This window comes from Porites lutea, chromosome 5, assembly GCF_958299795.1.
Source record: "Porites lutea chromosome 5, jaPorLute2.1, whole genome shotgun sequence".
Classification (NCBI taxonomy): domain Eukaryota; kingdom Metazoa; phylum Cnidaria; class Anthozoa; order Scleractinia; family Poritidae; genus Porites; species Porites lutea.
In genome coordinates this window covers 29,042,451-29,061,444 of record NC_133205.1, presented here as the reverse complement: position 1 = coordinate 29,061,444, position 18,994 = coordinate 29,042,451, and the positions used below count along the sequence as shown (strand labels likewise).

Genomic DNA, 18,994 nt, shown 5'->3' with positions numbered 1-18,994 from the left:
TACCTACTGCGGCTGCTCTCTAAAGCTTAACCGCTGAACAGAAATGAGGATTTGTGGCATCTCTGCTAAATTCAGCATGAGGAGAAGTAGACGTTTAGCAGCGAAAAAATCGTCCAAATTTTCGGAAACCGAAGGCAGTAGCCAAGAAGAAGCTTCAGATTTAAAGAATGACAACGAGGAAACTTTGTTCTCGAAAGGTCACGATTTCGTTATTGACAAAACTCCATCACAACTTGTTACTGGTACTGTAGACGACCACGTGAAGAACATTACTCAAAGTCGTGTTATTGTAAACAATGTTGCTGCTGATGATGAGCTTTCCAGTAATGACAGCAATGATGAAGAAGATGGAAATGATGAAGATGTCAACAATCTTTTGAATTTAAGAATAACGAGTTCACAAGAAGATGAAGGAAAGGGAGAGGACTTTGTTAGCCTTTCAGGTGATAAATCCAAAACAAGAGAGGAAAAAAAGATTAAGGAAAGGAAAGGAAAGAGAGAAAAAGAGTAAGTTTTGAGACTTTCAGAAAAAATAACTACAAAATGTGGTGAATCTTTATTAACCTCTCTGAGAATGAGTATTTATTATTACGCTTAAAAAAAGAAGCAAAAACAATGACTACTTTTATGCTAGAGATGTGTAAGTTGTCAAGAAGCATTTAATGTCTGAGATGTTGAAGTTGATTGATGTAAAATTGGAATGCATAAGGATGACAACAGTGAAAAAAAAAAAACAAACAGTTATTCTCAAAAAAGACAAAACACTGACTCTTCCCAGTTATTTCTGGAGGAATTGGGCATAAGTGAGTCCCAGTTTACGGTATCCCCTTTTTTTACTAGATGCATTTAATGTCTGAGATGTTAAAGTCATCAGCTGTTGAGTGCATCTGAACAATGCACTTAAAAGGAGACTTTAAAGTCGTCAGAGATTAAATGCCTGTGTTGTATATGCTGTCTTTATACTAGGTGATGACTTTAACGTCTCAGTCGACTAAAATGTCTGTAGCATAAAAACAGCCAATGGGTCTGTTTATCCGAGAGTTATGCATCAGTCAATTCCAGCTGTGCCCAGCACCCCCCCCGGGCTAATGCGGGGCATTTGCTCGCCTTGTCAGTCCCCGGGGTGGGGCATTTACAAATTTTATGCTGCCCGGGGCCTGGGCATTTGCCAACCCCGGGGCCATTCCTGAGCTTTTGACACACACACGGTTTCCTATCAGAAAATAACTACAAAGAGGATTTTACTGGGAAAGAAAGCAGATTGCCTTATCTGTCAAGGACAGGAAAAATTGAAGAGGTTTGTAAAGGCATGTTTTTGATTTTATGTGTGCATTTCTTCATTGCTTATCGAGCCAGAATTACATAGTGAAATCGGGAGCTATCGACGTGAATCAACGTTTTTTGGTTATTGGATCAAATTTCTGTTGATATTATTTGAAGAACATCCTTTCATATTTATAAAACTATTCATAACATATAACTTGACAGCGCTCTATTACTTTAATGGCAATAATTTTACATCAATACCAAAATTATAAACTGGTGTATGTCGTTGCGGCGTGAAGTCCTTATTAGAATCATAGCGCTATTACAAAGGAAGACGTTAACTGAAACAAAAAATTCACATTAAAGTGCTTAAAACGGCACTATTCGACTATGCGATCAATGAAAAATGTTGCAGTGTTTACGGAGGACGGGGCATTTGCCCTCTTTTTTCGTCCCCACCCCGGGGGATTTGACAGCTCAAGAGTCCCCACCCCAGGGAATTTGTCATCCAAGGCAAAAAAAATGCTAATGCCTGGGGGTCAGCCCGGGGGGGCGCTGGGCGCAGCTGGAATTGACTGATGCATTAAGAGTTGGATGATTATCCAAATACATTGAATTATCCATCTGTCTGTGAACTCTTCTGGTACAAAAACATGACAATGAAACCCACTGATAATTTGTCTAGTCATTTGTCTATGTGTTATAAATCTGAGCAAACAGATGGATTATCCATCCTGAATAATAATAATCTTAATAATGATGATATTAATAATAATAGTAATAGTAATGATAATGATAATGATAATAATAATAACAGTAATAATAAATATCCTCTTGGGATTATGTATAAGGACAAACTAAACACATTGTTTATTCAGACAGATAGCAGATAGTGTCTGTAGGCCCCCTCCATTTTTCTAGTGGATTGCTGCCATACAGTGACTCAAATTTTGTGACTTTGTTAAAAACCTGCTTGGTTATTTGAGACAGAAATTTCTACCTTTTTTGGCATATCCTGCAACATCTTTTTCAACTGTCATTGATTTAGACAACTATCAACATCCACACCATTATGAGAAGCATCGAAAACCAGTACTAGGGTTCATTCTCTGGACTCTCAATAGAAAATAAGTGAAACAAGACTTACTGAGGCTTGTTTTCGTTTAATTTGGTGGCCACTTAACTTACTAAGCATCCTTTTAAGATGGATTTCATGGTATACTGATGCATTGGTAGCCGAGTATATTATTGCAACCCAAATCTCATTGTTTGATGATTGTTTTTTAAAGTGCACATCACCCCAAATTTGATAAAATTTTGACGAATTCTACACGCTTTTGCCTTTAAAACAGGGTACTATTGGAGTGAAACAGTTAGAACTAGTGGACTCCATGCTTGGTTAAAGATAACAAAATTTGCCCATTTGAACGGCTTTGGTCATAAGGCTGTGTAGATAGTTCCCTGGGTCAAGTGAAACGATGACATATTGTGAGGCATTGTTCTTAGCTGTGCTTCACTCTGTTGTAGCTTCTGTCTTAATTCCCCTTCAACTGCTATCATCCTATTGTACTCTTGGATAAACTGTTGACTCGCCAAAGGCTCATAAGGAACTGGAACATCTTCATCTTCAGCCTCTCCACTGGCTGACGTAGTTGGGTCATTTTTATTATTGATCATCACATTTTCAACACTACAAAAAAAAAAACATTGGGTCATAATTTTTTGACTTCTTCTTGGAAGTTTTGTTGGATATTCGGTACAAACCTGAGAATAACATTCCATTCTGAGTTGTCAGAATCAACACTTGACAGGCTTTTCGTGTGAGACATCTTATTTAGATGAGAAGATAGTGGTTGAACTAAGACTAAGCAAAACAGCAGCAATGAGAATGACAAAAAATAATGATAGCTGGTATGGATTAAGAAAACAATAGTTATGAATGTGCATCCAGCATATTTGTACATTTCCTTGTTGTCGTGACACAACCAGGATATGAAACTTCCTAATTTCACCTTTTGTGGAGGACATAAACACAAGACTTGAAATGATTTTCTAATTCTTTTTTTAAATCTAGCTATACATGTACAGTCCTCTAGAATATAACTCCAGAAAAATTCACCAGCATTTGACAAATTGAATGACACAGGAAAAGAGCGTTGAGTATTGAAACAGTGTGGATTCACTTTGTAAGAGACCCAGTCCCACATGATGTTGAAGTTTGACCAGCATGCTGGGCGTAAGGAGATCAGTCCCTCAAAATACGTCTCTCACCCCAGCCCAAAATTTCTTGGCCCAAGATATTAATTCTACATATTTAAAAAGTAAAAAAAAACAGAGATTTATCTAAAATCAAAAACAATTTGCAGCATCATTAACTACAAGTTTGCTATTTTTATTCTTAACATGCTTTTTTGTCTTGATATTTGTTTCTTACAAGAATGGAACATCAAGATCCAAGCTTCAGATTCAGACTTAAAAGAGTTTCCAGTAAATGATACTGTTTGCAGAACATTTTCTTTCTGTCAGCTCTTCCTGTGGCCTGTACACAGTTGACTTTCTATTTGTTTGTCCTAGCTTTATAGAACTCTCATCAGAGCTTCAAGTGAACATCAATACAGATGATTTATATTTCAAGTTTGATAAAAAGAACTTCAAACCTGTCTCATTTAGCAAAAGCTTTGATGACTTTGCCTTCAAGGATAAAGAGGTAAACATAATATATTGTAATTCTACTAGTTACATAGCCAAATTTTGTGTTGACAAGTTAACCTGCTTTTAGTTCCTCACTTTTAGACTAACCATTTGCAGTTCATCAAAAAGTTATATCCATCATTAAAAACAAATGGCCAGGGCCCAGTTGTTTGAAGGCCGATTAGCCCTTAACCCAGGTGTCTTTTTCTTTCGCTCAAAAACATTTTCTGGGATAATTTTCTCTGTTATTTTAAGAGCATCCAATCATCGAGTTGCTGACAAAAAGAATTAAAGTGAATTTACTTTTTAAGCTTTCATATCTAAATTCAAATTTCGCACTAACCCTGGGTTATCTTAACCCAGCTTCGAACAACCCGGCCCAGGAGATTTAAAATATATTGTTAATTTCGTCTGTTTCCTTTCAGCTTATGAAGCGAAGTGTACTAACAAGTGACTTTGAAAAGCGGCATTCTGTACCCCCTATGCATGTTTCACAGCAAGCAATCAGAAAACAAAAGAAGGTAGGATCAGGATCATTCTATTATATGTTAATTTATTTTTACGTTGTTAAGATGGCTCAACACAGCTTGATACAGACTGTAGTTTGTGGATGGTTGAATACCATAAAGTCCATTCATTGGGGTGTTGTATTTCAGACTTGTTATCAGGTATTTAACTCAAGTTTGGCACGTACAAAATATAATAATGTATTACGTTATTAAGCTTTTTAGGGTTGAACATAAGATTTCAATTGTTCCCATGACAACATGGATGTTTAAAAACTGGACTAAAATTTTAGGTTTACAATATTGTTAGGTTATGCACAGCTTACATTTAGTAAGCTTCACTTTTTGAAAACAACTTAACCAAATTGTATCAAACAGTTTTGAAATTTGTTAAAAAATAGCTTTCATGAGAAGCTTGATTGTGTCATGAAACTCCTTTTTTCAACTTTTATTTCAGGGCTTTTATTGACTGAAGTGTTATATGAACGGGATTTCTGCCAAAATTTGTCAAATTGTTATGAGCGGATTTATAGATATTTTTGTTTGTTTAAATTTCCTTTGAAAGTCAACAAAACAAGCACCCTGACCTTGCTTCCTATTGAGGGGGTAGATCATGCAATATCTCAAGGGCAGTAAATTTCTACTGGCAGCTTATGGGCGTTTTTCTCAGCTTGTCCTAGCAATTTTAACAGCTTATTAGTGGCATATATTTTATGGTAAAGATGTTAAAATGTACTGTAAAGGAATAAAGCATTTCTAGAGAAACTATTTTCAGCCACCTTAACCCTTTAGGTTCCAAGAGTGACCGACATCAATTTTCTCCTAACAACATCAGCAGATCAACAAGATTAAAGGTTATGAGAATTACTAAATTGATTACCAAAGGGAGAATGCTTTGATCTTAAACCAAATTCTCTCAACTGTTTTAAAAGAAATGTATTGAGATCAGTCTGGAGAATTTGTATGTGGATCTTAAGGTGGTGTTGAAGGGCAAGAATTATAGTACAGTACTGCTAGTAGTGTTCATGCACCAGACCTTCAGATTCTGATGTCAAACAATAGATCATGCCATGTGGAATACATTGTTGAACTTTGCCAATTGAGAAGGTTGATAGCCTCTATTTTGCTCAAGAAATTTTAACTTTTTTTTATTTAAACGATGATAGCAAGAGAATTCTGAATTCACTGATTGTAGGGCAAAAAAATATTGAGGGAAAACCCTACAACTGTACATTCAGAATCTGTGTGATTTTGAATTTGCTAGAAAGCCAGAGAAGAGACAGCAGGACCAATGTGGTATAACTTACCAGCAACTCAGATGACTCCAGAAATAGAACAGGATATGAAGATAATGAAGATGAGAAATATCCTGGACAGAAAACGACATTATAAGAAGAATGACTCCTCAGCACTACCCAAGTACTTCCAGGTGGGTTGCATTCAAAAGCTAATTGGGAGGGGAGGGAGGAGGAATTTTTGAGAAAGCTTAGAAGATTTTCAAACCGACCCCCCAATTCAATCCTCGCTTTTTAGAAATGATCCCCATAAACTTTACTTCAGTTGTGAAAGGGACCACCCACCCAATTGCTGTGGAAACTAGGAATATTCTAGCTACAAAATAATAGTGCTGAAGTTCATCACATACTTTATCTACAGTAGTTGTGTAAGACCAATGTTTACTATTTACGGCTGTTAATGCTACTTTCGATTTCAATACTCGCTTGTTTCTGCCTTGACCTACTTTCATGAAATTGATTTTAAATGACCCTCAGGTAATGTGCCCATCCCAACCCTTCAAGGTTTTGAAAATGACCTCCCAGCAAAATGGCCAGTCTCCCTTCATAACCAATAAATAACCAGCCCTTAGGCTGTTCTGGTAACTAACCTTTTCACTCCCACAGCACTAATCATATCAAAAACTCCATTTTGTGATTTTTGAAATACTGCAAAACAATAATTAGTACCATATGAAAGTACTACAGAAGAGGTGTTGATTAATACTACTATACCTCAGCTGAAGTGAAAGATTTTTTGCTCCTTCTTGCCCATAGTCTTCTACTAAGCCGATTTTTGTGTCGTCACACAGTGCTCCTTCCTTGCAAGGAGGAACCTGCGCGACTTCTCTAAAAGCGGCTGTGAAGGAGACTATCTCGTCCAATACTCTTGAAAGTCTCTTGTGCTCACTCCTTTTGGCTTAAAGGAATGGAAAGGGCTGTTACGCAGGTTAGTACACCGGCCAGTTCAGGGTTTGGGCAAATGGTAAATGAAATTTGGACTGGTAACTTTTGTTCGAGAACCATGCACAAATCAGTCCCTTCTATTTACAAATGGCCGCAAAAACCTGAAACTGGTATAAAAAATTGTTTTCAGTGAAGAAATGGGACACGAATTTACCATTTGGAACATTTTGTCTGGGAAAAAAGGACTACCTCTTCAACGTTCGGTTACTCTGGGAAGGTTCCAGTGTTTTTAATTTTCGGAAACTTTTTGTAAATGGTAAACCAACACGTACCAGTGCAGTTAAATTATTGGTACTCTGTGGTGATGACACAAATTGTAGTTTTCAGTGTGGGAATATCTTTTCTTTAATTTTTAGATTGGCACGGTAGTTGAAGGATCTGCAGATTTCTATTCCTCCCGTATCCCTAAACGTCAACGGAAGAATAACGTTATTGATGAACTGCTGTCTGACACTGAATTTAGGAGGTAAGCATTGTTCAGGTCACAAGTTTGTATTTGAAGCTGTATTAAGATTCCTTAAGTTTACAAGAAGCCTGATCATGATACGGGCATGAACCATGCTTTGCTATGTCTCAAAACATACGCTCATCTATATATTTGTTACCTCTTTCAATAGTGGTCAAGATTTTTTAATTTGCCCTTTTCACAGTTAAATGGAGAAGCAACTACCTTTCCAGAACACATTCTGTTTTTCCTGATAATTGATCTGCCAAACGAATGAGATGCTGAAAATATAAACATGTAAGACCAAAATCTGTCACTCCAGCTGAAAGTTTGGGCCCTTGACATGAAAAAGGGCTTTGATAGTTTCCTCAGAATGAATTAATTCTGTGCAAAATTTTTAATGGTTTATGTGGATAGTAGCTGTGCAAGCTGACTACAATTTTAACAGAAAGGATAGCATTTAGTGTGATTTTAAAACAAGAGAGTTAGACCAGTGTAACTTTATTTTTTTCAGTTGCGATAAGAAATGCAAATTACGTTGGATTTTTAAAGCTCTTTAAGGAAATCCAATTTCAGTTTTGAAACAAAGTTTCTCGTCACTTTTATTTTAGGAAAGCTTTTCAGAGGGGATGAAGGGCTAACTTCGCACCTGTATTTTGTTTTGGCAAAATTCATTCTTTAAAACTGTTATGATGACAATTTATTGTACGCGTAATCTTATTAATTTTGTCTTCAACAGATACAACAAGAAAAAATACCTAGAAATACAAGCTGCAAAACAGAGTGGAAAGAAAGGATTTTACATAAAGAAGATGAACAAAAGAAAGGCAACTTGGCTAAGATCGTGAGGTCTTTTTCAACACTAAATGTTTTACATATTCCTGTCATTAATAGTTTGTATTTAAAATGAAACCGTGTAATGAATTCCATACAAGATAATTAAAATCAATTTATATTGAAAAGACATAGCCCTGCTCTGGCTTTTTAATATGCCTACTTGTAAAGCTGTTTGGTTTTTTCATGCTCAAACATGGACGGTTGTTATCTGAGAGAGCACGCCAGGGACATAACCTGGGACCAGTCTCCATACTGGGGGCAAAGGGGAAAAAACGCAGTGAGACAGCAATAATCGGCAAGCAAATTGAGGCGAGTGGTAAACCGGCTCGGCTCGCTTCGTTCTACGCCCTTTTTCCCCGGCTACTCCCTCGGCATACACGCTCTCACTTCCCCCGCCCTCCCATGTCCCCTTACCGTTTCTTGGTGTATGTGTTGTGGTTCAATTTTATCCTTGGTTTAAGGTTTATTTCCTTTTGTTTTGGGGAGTGGTAATGTATGATAATGAGTTTGAAACAAAAGAAATAAAAATTTGAACCAAGGATAAAACTGAACCACAACATATACATGTAATTCTAAACCTAACGTAGATGTGTGCATATTGCTGAAGGATCTGTAGGGGATCAAGAATTCAAATTTTGTTGTAAATCCTCCAGTGTCAAATCAAATTCTTTGTCGCCAGATATATGCTTACAGGCTGGAACATCTCTCTATTCTAACCTCCGCTGTAACCTGTAGGGAGAGGCCCTTCGATCATCGTAAAATAAGCTGGCTTCTAGGGCCTCTGCTCACGGCTGGAGTTTTAAAACGGAATTGACCACAAAATTGAGTAATTTTAATTGTCTGTGGACAAAAACCTTGTACCAGAATAAGTTAAAGAGTATTGCATTCTTTTTTTTACATTTTTCAAGGCCTAAAGATGTAATTAGTCATCTGTAATAGAGCGGTTTTCACTTGACTGTCGTAAAACAAAAACCAAAGTAAATACACTAGCCAACCAAAGGGCGTAGTAAAACCAAAACCAAACCAATTCCTCAATTACTTTCGACAGTCAAGTGAAAACCGCTCTAACACCAAAGAAAATTTCTTAAGGGAGTCCTCGGAAATATAAAATTTCACAGGTAAAATTCTGAAAATTTCATTTGTAAGATGTCATTTTATGAAATTTGACATTTATTTTCTCCGGCTTCCATAAGAATTTTCTTTGGTGTTATTACAGGTCTTACAGGCAGGAGCCTATCATAATAGGCTCCAGTTACAGATCACTAATTACATCTTTAGTCATTGAAAAATGTAAACAAGAATACAATATGCTTTAAATTATTCTGGTACAAGGTTTCTGTCCACTGAAAATTAGAATTAAAATTACTCAATTTCCTGATGGCTTCGACTGTCGATGGATTCCGTCTAAAAACTCTTTTGGGGTTATAAAAACAGTGAAACGAGGCTGAAAAATATCAACAAACCATGCTTATAACATAAAGTACATTTCTTTTTTCACTATTACTCCGCTGTACCATATAAACGTTGATTCAATATCATTTCCATGACAACAGTCGTAATAGACACTGACGGTCACCATATTGTTTCTATTTGGTGTGTTTAGAAAAAAAAGCTTTCTTATTTCTCGTAGTTTTGTGTTAGTTTAAGGTCATGCCTCCGAAGAAAAAGAAGAGTGGCAAGAAGAAGAAGAAAAGTGGAAGAAAGAGCGCCAAAAAGACGCCTTCTGCGGCCCCTTCAAGTGACGTTCTCAATGAACTGTCGAAGGAGTACTTTCTGATTCAGATAAGAGATTTGGAGGAAAGGCTTGCTCGCTATCAGAAAAAGTGCGATGAACTTGAACTTGCTAATCAGGATTACAGGTCACAGTATGAACAGCAAACAACGGATAAAAAAGAAATCGTATCGTTTTTAAAGAAACAACTGGAACAAAGAGCTGATGAAATAGCCGATCTACAAGATCGGTTGATCGGATTACAACAAGCCAAAGATAGTGAGAAAGATCAATACGAAGTGCAGTTAGCCACTTTGAGAACTGAGATGCAAGAAATTAAAGACCAATTAACTTCGGAAAACATGGTTTTGGGAGGAAAGTTAGCTTCCTTGGAAGAATTTCGTGTACAAAAGGAAGATTTGATGGCAAAATTTGCAAAAATGGAAGAGGAATTGGAGAAACAGCAGAAAGAACATAAAGACGTGATTTACAATTTGGAAAGGAAAGCTGTGGTAGACAAAGACAGGTTTGAAAACAAAATCATTTTAGTAGACAAGTGGAGCACCCATGTGGCCAGTCTGCACTTGCAAATCTTGTTTTTGTATGTGCATGCTCATTGTGCATGCCAAAATTTAAGCACTGCACATGGCAGAATGCCTGTTTGCAATAGGATGACACTTGGTTACTATATTATTTACAAATAAAATTTACCTCTGGAAGCGCAAGATCTTGTTGAGTTCTGTTATGCTTTGCAGACTGGCCATGTGGTATGCATGAATGCCTTTATCAGTACCCATTCTGTCATTGGACAGTTCAGTGGCCTGTATATTCTTGTGTAAGGCCTGCATGTGGCCTTTCACGCCTTAAAATGAGAATGTTTGACATAAGCTGACAGTTTGTCAATATTTAATCCATCCACTAGCGAAGACAGTTTCAAAACTCTCATGGGTTTTAAGTGCAGGCTGTTTTTCTCTCTGCCGTTTATCCCTCACCTCCTTCCCCCCGTCATTTTCTTGTCTGACCTCAATTCAGCTTTTGCGTAGCTGTATCTCTTACTTTATAAAGCACACACACGCACGAAAAAAACAAACAAACAAACAAACAGCAAAATACCCCTACTATGTAAATTACAAAGCCTCAATTTTCTTTTGATTTATAGTCCTTGGTACTTTGTACTAGCCTTGATCTATAAATCGTAGAGAAAAACCTTGGATGGTAACTTACCATACACATATTTATACCCTCACACCACAAACTCTCATGAATTTAGTAAGGGGTGAAAAGTAAACTATTTGAGCTTAAATAATCTGCCACCTACACCAATGATCCTGCCCCAAATTCAAGGAGAGAGGTGTCCATACTTTAGTTATATTGGCAGAGTTTCACCACAGCAGATTACTAAAGAGTAATTATTTCTTTGCAAGCAACAAACATATAACTTATTCTTAATAAGTTTTAAATGTGTTAATCAAATTTAGAATTCCATTTGATATGAAGTCTCATCATTGACCTTTTGGATTTTGATGTACTTAGACTAAAGAAAGAGATGGTGCTAAGACTGAATCAAGTGGCTGCAGAATTTAGAAAGGTATCAAACAAGCAAATGGCTGAAACCACAAAAAGAACCATCAGGGAAAATGTCTCAATCAATGCACAGCTTGCTAAGATGTCTGACAAAACCATGGAACTTATTCAGGAAAATGATGAATTGAGAGTGAAGGAGAAAAAGATGAAACTACAGATTGATATGCTGGAGCATAATGAGAAGGAACTGGCCAAGAAAAATAGCAGCAATCAGAAGGTACATTTGCATTCATCTGAATGGTGAATGGGGGTGATAGGACAGAGCCCTTATGTTGAATTTTAGGTCAATTTGCCTTTTACTCAAAATTGGCCTTCAATTCACTTAAAGTGCAAAAGTCTGGACCTTTCCTTTCTATTGCTTTTGCATTGCCTTGGCAAAAACTTTCTGAACAACAGGTTTTTGAAAGGTGGTTACCACTGGCAGTTGTTTCATGGTCCTCTAACTGAACCATTTGTCACTGTTTTTTAATCCTTGAGCAGCAGTTAAACTAGCTTAGATGTTGATCTTCATCTAAAGTCATTAAAACTCAAGTGTGCAAACTTATTTTAGTGAACTAAAAGGCACTCGCAAAACATCCAGGCAATTTTGAGTCAAACAAAAATTGGCTTAAAATTCTATGTGGGTCCTTTATTTATTCTCCCAGGCCTTATTGTTGACTAGAGAATTCTGTGAGTTAACTGGGCCTTAGGGTTAAACAAATTAATAATACAGTCAAACCCTGTTAACATGGACCTTGAGGGGGGCCATAAAAAGTGCCTGTGTTAATGGAGTGTCCATATTAAGCAGATTGAATCAGGGTTGTCAAAAGTAGCCAGCTGCCGCCGAAAATCACCACCTACTAGGTTAGTATTGGCCGGCTACTATGCTTGGCATTTCTTTACGGAGGGCATGAATTTTTAAATAAAATATCCCTAGACTGGCTGCGTACCATGACAACTCAGCCGTCCACGTCAAAACCTTCTGAAAACCGTGTTGAATTTAGAAAAAAAATATGAGGGGTTACTTTCCCCAGGGAAAAGGAAAACTGTCCATAATAATGAGGTGTCTATAAAGTGGGGTTCGACTGTATTGGTTGGCCTGAGAAAACAGCCAGCATTTTACCACCACTGGTTTCCCCGTCAAAATGTTGTCTGAGGAACAAGGGAAAAACTTCCATACTGATGTTGCGACACTATCCAGATCTGGGCAGTACTTCTGATTGGTCCTGCCGTGTGGGAAACTTGCTTCAACCATCAGAAACAGTACCCAGATCTGGGTAGTGATGCTCTGTCAGTATGGAATTTCTGCTTTCGTTTATCAGATGTCATTTCGCAAGGAAACCAGTGGCGACGTCACGAAATGTCAGCTGTTTTCTAAAGCTTAATATTGATACATCCACATGTATTTGACTGTTCGTGTTGAACAGTGCCACTGTGGTATCCCAGAATACAAGCTTTGTAACTAATTTATCTTGGTATTTTATTATATTTTTTAGCTTTTAGGTTCTACGTTAAGCTGATCATTGTAAAGCGCTATGAAAGAGTAGCTGAATAGCGCTATATAAATTATTGTTATTATTGTACGTCAAATGACTTAAGATATAATTATGGCAGCTTATATATCACTATCTTTACGCTTTACATGTACTAAGTCTAATGAGAATGAGATCAGTTGATAACCTTATCAACCTGTAGAAGTTTTAAGCTCATCTCCACCCACCCTACCCATGAACAAAATTTTAACCTACACCCTGATTGTGGTGCAAGTTTGGTTTTATGTTGCGACTTGAAATAGAGCCACCATTTTTAGATCATCATGACAAATAATTAGAGCATATTACAAACGAGTGTGTATATCGTAGATTTAATGTTCCATGATCTGGGTACTTTTAGATCATCCGTATGCTGACAGAGAAGGCTAAACAGCAGGAGGAGATGTTAGTTGAATATGATGAGAGTGAGGCACAGCAGAAAGACCTTGAAAGTGAAGTGGACTTGCTTCGAGCACAGGTTGATAGCATGAAGGATGAACTCAGAGTAAGTATTCTCATGTGTGAACAACCTGAACTAATTATGTGATCCATGGTATACCTTTTGTTGCAGCTTACTTCACTCGTGTTTGTAGAGGGAACCCCCTAGGTCCTTGTGATGATTTTACTCCTCTCAGTTGACTCATAATTTTTTTTTGTCTCGTACTCTTAACCTCTAAATTAAATTTGTGCCAAAGAAAACACCAAATAATTGAAATTCCAAATTGATATTTTTTTTTAACCACTAATAGAAAAAAAGGTAACATGCAAAAATTCTGCCAAGGAGCTCTCATTTGAATGGTCACACCACAGGGCTGTCAACCCACCACGTCTTCAGTTATTGAGAATTGATAGGGATGGGTCGATAGATGATGTCATAATGCACTGTACATGATGTCATTTCTGCAAAAAATACTCATTAGCTCCAATCGTCACGAATTTGCGATGTTTGACCTGATTCATTTACTTCCCACCAATCACATTATTGCGTTTATTGCAGTCATGGTGTTATATACCATACTGGAGTATATGAGGAAACGTTGGATGTTAACAGTAAAATAGGTCAAACAATGCAAAATATTTAATTTTAAAAGTTTATTGTTGGAAAGTCGAGTCTACAACTGAATGGCAAACTTCGGTGATTAAACAGGAGATTTCATACTCTAATCTGGATATGGTGCAAAATCTGGAGTCTCCCAGATTATCCAGGAGAGTTGACAGCACTGCACCATGTGAAAATTTTAGGCTCAATAGTTAGGATTTAGAACTTACATGTAGTACTGTTTCTGATAGTAAAAGAGTACTGTGTTAGCATGTGTTAAAAATGATAGTGGCTGGGCACTTCCCTGAAGAACAAGGTGTGTTTTAATGGATTTTGCACAAGGGTGAAGAACAGGTGACACATTTTAAGGTGGGGGGAGGGGGGGGGAGGATACAAGAAAAAAAAAATTGATCCACCCAAATTTTGAACTTTGCAGTCAAGTGTGAAAATGAAAAGTAATGCTTGTCTTTCCATGCTACTAGTCACAAGTAAGCACGAGTCTTATTTCTGTTTACCAATTATTATTTGCAGAACACAACAGACACAAAGGAGTCTTTAGAGAATGAACTTGCTAAAGTAACAAAGGACAGAGATCTGTCTATGAAGAAAAAAGATGAACTAGCTGGGATTCTATCTCAGGCTGCACAGGCTCTTAGGGCTTCATTAGCTGTAAGCTACTTCTTTTTTTCTTTATGAGAAAGGAAGGAAGGTTCCCCTTCCTTCCCATTCTCAGACAATGGAGAACTTATGCTCTTATTATCATTCTCAAACTTTTGACTGTTGTCAGAGGTGACATTGTGGACGTTTTGTCCTCTGCTCTTCTTTGGGATGCATTTTGCTTTTAAGTTGGTATTAAGAGAAGTAATTTTTATGATTATTGTCTAGTATGGTTCAGGGGCACCCAACAAGAATATAGTTCAAAACCACTTAAACATTGCATTGTTAAACGTATTTTAGTATTTAAACGGTACATATAGGCATATTTTGATCCCTTAAAATTTTTTCATCTGTTTGGATTTCCTAGCTGAAAGTCTAGTGGTGCTAAAATTATAGGGATCAAAACTTACCTTTTCAAAAATTTCAGCCAAAAAAAGGCTCCCGAAAATTCTAGGTGACCTTTTTCAGGTAAATATCCGTGAAAAATAGGCAATTATACCATTTTTTAGATGTTCAAAAATCCTATAAGAGGCAGGCAAGCAAGAAATTTTACAACAAATGTTCCAAAAATTCTAAATCTCAAATCATCTTCCGAACAGATATTTTCCAAAAATTGTCTTTGGGTGCCCCTGATGGTTATAGAGTGGTAAAACTTAGTGATAGTATTGTTAGTTGTAAGTTAATATATAAAGGTTAGGCCTAGATCTTAGCATTTCAAAGAAATATTTCTGAAAGTTTTCTTTGTGAAAATAATAAAAATCAATGGTCCTAAACTGTAGCCTGGGACATGTAAGGGTCAGTTATTGAAACAGTGTTATAAACAGTGTCTAAACCAGACACTGTCCTAAGGCATTTAAAATTTGGCCAATCCTTACCACTATAAACATCGTTTGCTGTTTACAGTGTCAGGTAGGCTTACAGCTCAGACCTAGAAACAAATTCAGCTATGCTGAATTTTAAATCGTGTTTGAATAAATATTATTATTATTACCGGTACCGTCATAAAATCAACACCTTACGAACCGATTTAGAGGCCTGCTAACTGGCTTAAATGCCTGCTAAGTGAGACCCCTATTATAACAACTATCCTTGAGTGCCTTGCTATGCGTTCCTGTAGGCCCCCACAATTGTCCAAGGAAAGCCTGATGAAGCGGAAGCCGTATCTCAGCGGGAAAACCTTGTCCAGACTCTCCTGGGAATATTAAATGATGCCGCAAAATTTGGCGTAGGACCCAGTGCTAAAGATTTTGTAGCAGCTCCAGAGACCAGAGGGTATTCAAGTCCCAGCCCCGATATAGGCAGATACGTTTATAAAAAGAAACAGTAAGTTATTTCTTTTTGTTATCCATATTTAGTTAAAGTTTCGGCTAAGTATGCTCAATACCAGTGAACTTCGAAGTGTACATGTGAAGTCTTTTAAGGACGTTGGTGTAGATCAGGATTAGCAATGTAGAGTATATGTAGAAAAAAACCTGTAAATTACCTGTCCACAACTGTTCAATGAGACTTGTCTTTAGTTGAAAGGTTTAGACTTTTGAGCCCAGGATTTGTACTTGTTTTTAAATTGTCTTAAAAGTTTCAACAAGGTTGAACAGGACTGTAAACGACTTCTAATCTCAGACCTCAAGAACTGCTTCATTGCTGTTTGCGAAAAATGAAATGCCTAACGAGATACTGAAACTTACAGATACTGCAAATGAAAAAGACATACGAGTTCATTGTTCCGAAAAATGTCTTTCTTTACGCACGAATTTTGTGTAGTTCTGTGTGTTTTGTTTCTCCTTTCTCGATCTTTTAAGAAAGAGACCAATTACGTGTAATCTTCTTGTTCAAGAGCAATTCTAATTCTTTAATCACTGTTTTTCTAGGACGCCTCCTTCAAAGTCCCAGGCCGTGGCAGCTGCAGTAAACCGTCCTTTACCCCATTACAGGCTAGGAGATCTGGGAATAGTTCCCAGATCCCACCCAAAGCTTGGAGAAAGGCCAAGAGCCATTTCACCACTGGCTCCAATCAGCAAACAAACGAGAAGTATTGGTGTACAAACTGTTAGCGCTCAAAAGGTGAGTGGTGCACCTTTGATTCTGGGGTCATACTTGTGTTTCGGAACCTTCCTGCTGTTATGGTCCAGAAAACGAAAGGGCGCTGCCCTTTTGTCGATGGCCTTACCTCTTAAGGAGATTTTAAAAGTATCACCGAACCTTGTTCAGAAAAGCGAGAAACGTGGTTTCAGATTTTGACAAACAAGATAATACCTGAGAAATACTTTTTCAGTCAGTGCCACTGGTAGCCCGTGTCGCAGATGTAATTTAAACTCAGTAACGTCTGCCCCGAAGCAGCGCTGACAACCTTGTCTTGGACCCCAAGCGAACTCAACGAAAACCGGAAGTGCTTTTCGAATTTCCATTCATCCTAATTGGCAAACCGACAATGGGTTTTTTTAACAGGCCAATCGCAGCTCGTACTTAAATCCCGGTAAATAGGTCGGGGCACAGAACAAGAATTTCGGCTCTGTGACGCAGGTTATGACACAGGCGGTTCCAAAGAAAAAATCCGATTACTCCCAACAGGACTCGAACCTATGAGCTTCTGGTAACTAGTCTAGATGCTCTACCACTGAGCTAAGGGAGTCTTGTGGGAGCTACTAAAGCTAAGGCCACAAAAGTATGTGACCAACATCCTGCATACTGTTAGGAGTGGAATGTTTATTTGTGCTTATTCATCCTCGGAGACCCAGGGGCAGATAGTGGGGGCGAGGGAAAGTCTAAACGGGCGGAAAAATATGGCACGAAGAAAAGTAAAGAACGGCGAGAAGAGCCCCTGGGGACAATGTCTTACCAGACCAGTTCCAAACGGTCGCCGCCGTTCTGGCTTCTGATTGGTTCCAGAAACACACAAAAGTTTTCTGGCACCAATCACAAGGCAGAACGGCGGTGACCGTTTGGAACTTGTCTGGTAAGACATTGTCCCCAGGGGCTCTTCTCGCCGTTCTTTACTTTTCTTCGTGCCTTATTTTTCCGCCCGTTTAGACTTTCCCTCGCCCCCACTATTTGCCCCTGGGTCTCCGAGGATGGTGCTTATTATGCGCAAACAAAGATAGATATGTGGTAGTGACGTTTAAGCCTGGTGAATACATGAGAAAGACAATAACTTTCTTTAAAATTTCAGTTAACTGTTTGCTTGCTTGTTTCCTTAAGTGACAGAATTGTCAAAAGCACAATTTTTCAACAGACTTACCTTCAATTGTCAGGGCTTGTGAATGTTAGATTAAGACTATTGGCACTATAGATTTTATATTGGCTCATCTAAGAAATGTCATGTCTTTCTGTTTTTGTAGGCCATGTTTTTCGCTGACCAGCTGCTTTCCAAGCGGAGTCCGACCTCTTCTGCTCATAAGATATCACATGACTACCATTCGCCAATCAGAACAGAGCTCCCTGTTGGAAACGGTTCGCGCGGAAGAATACCATAACCATTTCAAAACTTTCCTCTTATGGTTAAAGCTCTGTAACAATGTTGTATATCAATGCAAGTTATAAATGTGGGGCATAAATTCTTTTTTTAATATTTGAAATCAAGGGATTTATTTTGTGTTGATCAGAAAACTATGCATCCAAACAGCTGTGTGGAGTCAAAGTTTTCTACGAGCTTAACAATATTATATGTTAAGAATTGAGTCAAATAACGACATCAACGTACACTTCCGTACATACGCGTTCTCAGGAAACTCCTTCATTATGGAGTAAAGTTATAATAATCTGCGATCGCAATATATAACTCTTTTAATTTTTATGAGTACAGGTACTGTTTTGGTTGTTGACTTAGCGTTTTTGCAAGGTAAACTATTCCTCAAAAATGTGGCAAGACAGCGAAAGCTACAAACCCGAAATATTCATCCGTTTTTGTCATCGTATTGTGAATTTTTTTATAAAAAGTGAAAGACATTGTGGTTTGTAGAGAGAACTCTGTAAATGTTAACGTCAAATCTGGAGTATATGTTGTCATGAATAGCCTGTCAAAAACCGTAGTTACTTCAGCTTTATCTTCAACATTTTTAGTTTGATAACTTTCTCTAGTTTAGCACCTCTCTCTATAAGATTTGTGGCTAAGAATTTATTGGGATAAGTGTTGGTGTTTGTATGTATAATGCAGGATTTACGTTGTAGTCCAAGTCGCTGTAAATAGAACTAACACATCCTCTAGTTTTGTAAATACCTGTGTAAGTATTCTTGTGCATTAAAAATAACGTTATTTTAATGACTTTTTACATCACTTTTATAATTGTAGAGTTCCGCCGTTTTCAGTGAACCCTAGGGGTCAGGCCCAAGTATACCAAGTATCCTTGTAAAAGAGGCAATCTTATTTTGTAGGAAAGCGTGAAATTTGTCATTGAAGTTTGTTATCTTTGGGACGGGCAGATCTTTCCTTAATTTAGAGAGGTGTCCGTAAGACATTACCCTCTTCACTCACACAGTGATTAGGTGCCGTCTAACTTTTGAGTCTGCAGAT

At 37.6% G+C, this 18,994-nt stretch overlaps 2 protein-coding genes across 2 annotated transcripts; both read left to right on the top strand.

Moving 5' to 3' along the window:
• The first annotated feature begins 23 nt into the window (after nt 1–23).
• Nucleotides 24–8,111, top strand: LOC140937299 (uncharacterized). Its single transcript, XM_073386845.1, has 6 exons — nt 24–507; nt 3,841–3,973; nt 4,383–4,478; nt 5,728–5,892; nt 7,060–7,169; nt 7,888–8,111. The coding sequence occupies exons 1-6, from the start codon at nt 44–46 to the stop codon at nt 7,994–7,996; spliced, it is 1,077 nt and encodes a 358-aa protein (XP_073242946.1). The 5' UTR covers nt 24–43; the 3' UTR covers nt 7,997–8,111.
• Nucleotides 8,112–9,578: 1,467 nt separating this feature from the next.
• Nucleotides 9,579–18,742, top strand: LOC140937415 (cilia- and flagella-associated protein 157-like). Its single transcript, XM_073386972.1, has 7 exons — nt 9,579–10,222; nt 11,230–11,497; nt 13,153–13,296; nt 14,362–14,499; nt 15,605–15,810; nt 16,356–16,548; nt 17,823–18,742. Exons 1-7 carry the CDS (start codon nt 9,636–9,638, stop codon nt 17,955–17,957), a joined length of 1,671 nt encoding a protein of 556 aa, XP_073243073.1. The 5' UTR covers nt 9,579–9,635; the 3' UTR covers nt 17,958–18,742.
• Nucleotides 18,743–18,994: the final 252 nt, after the last annotated feature.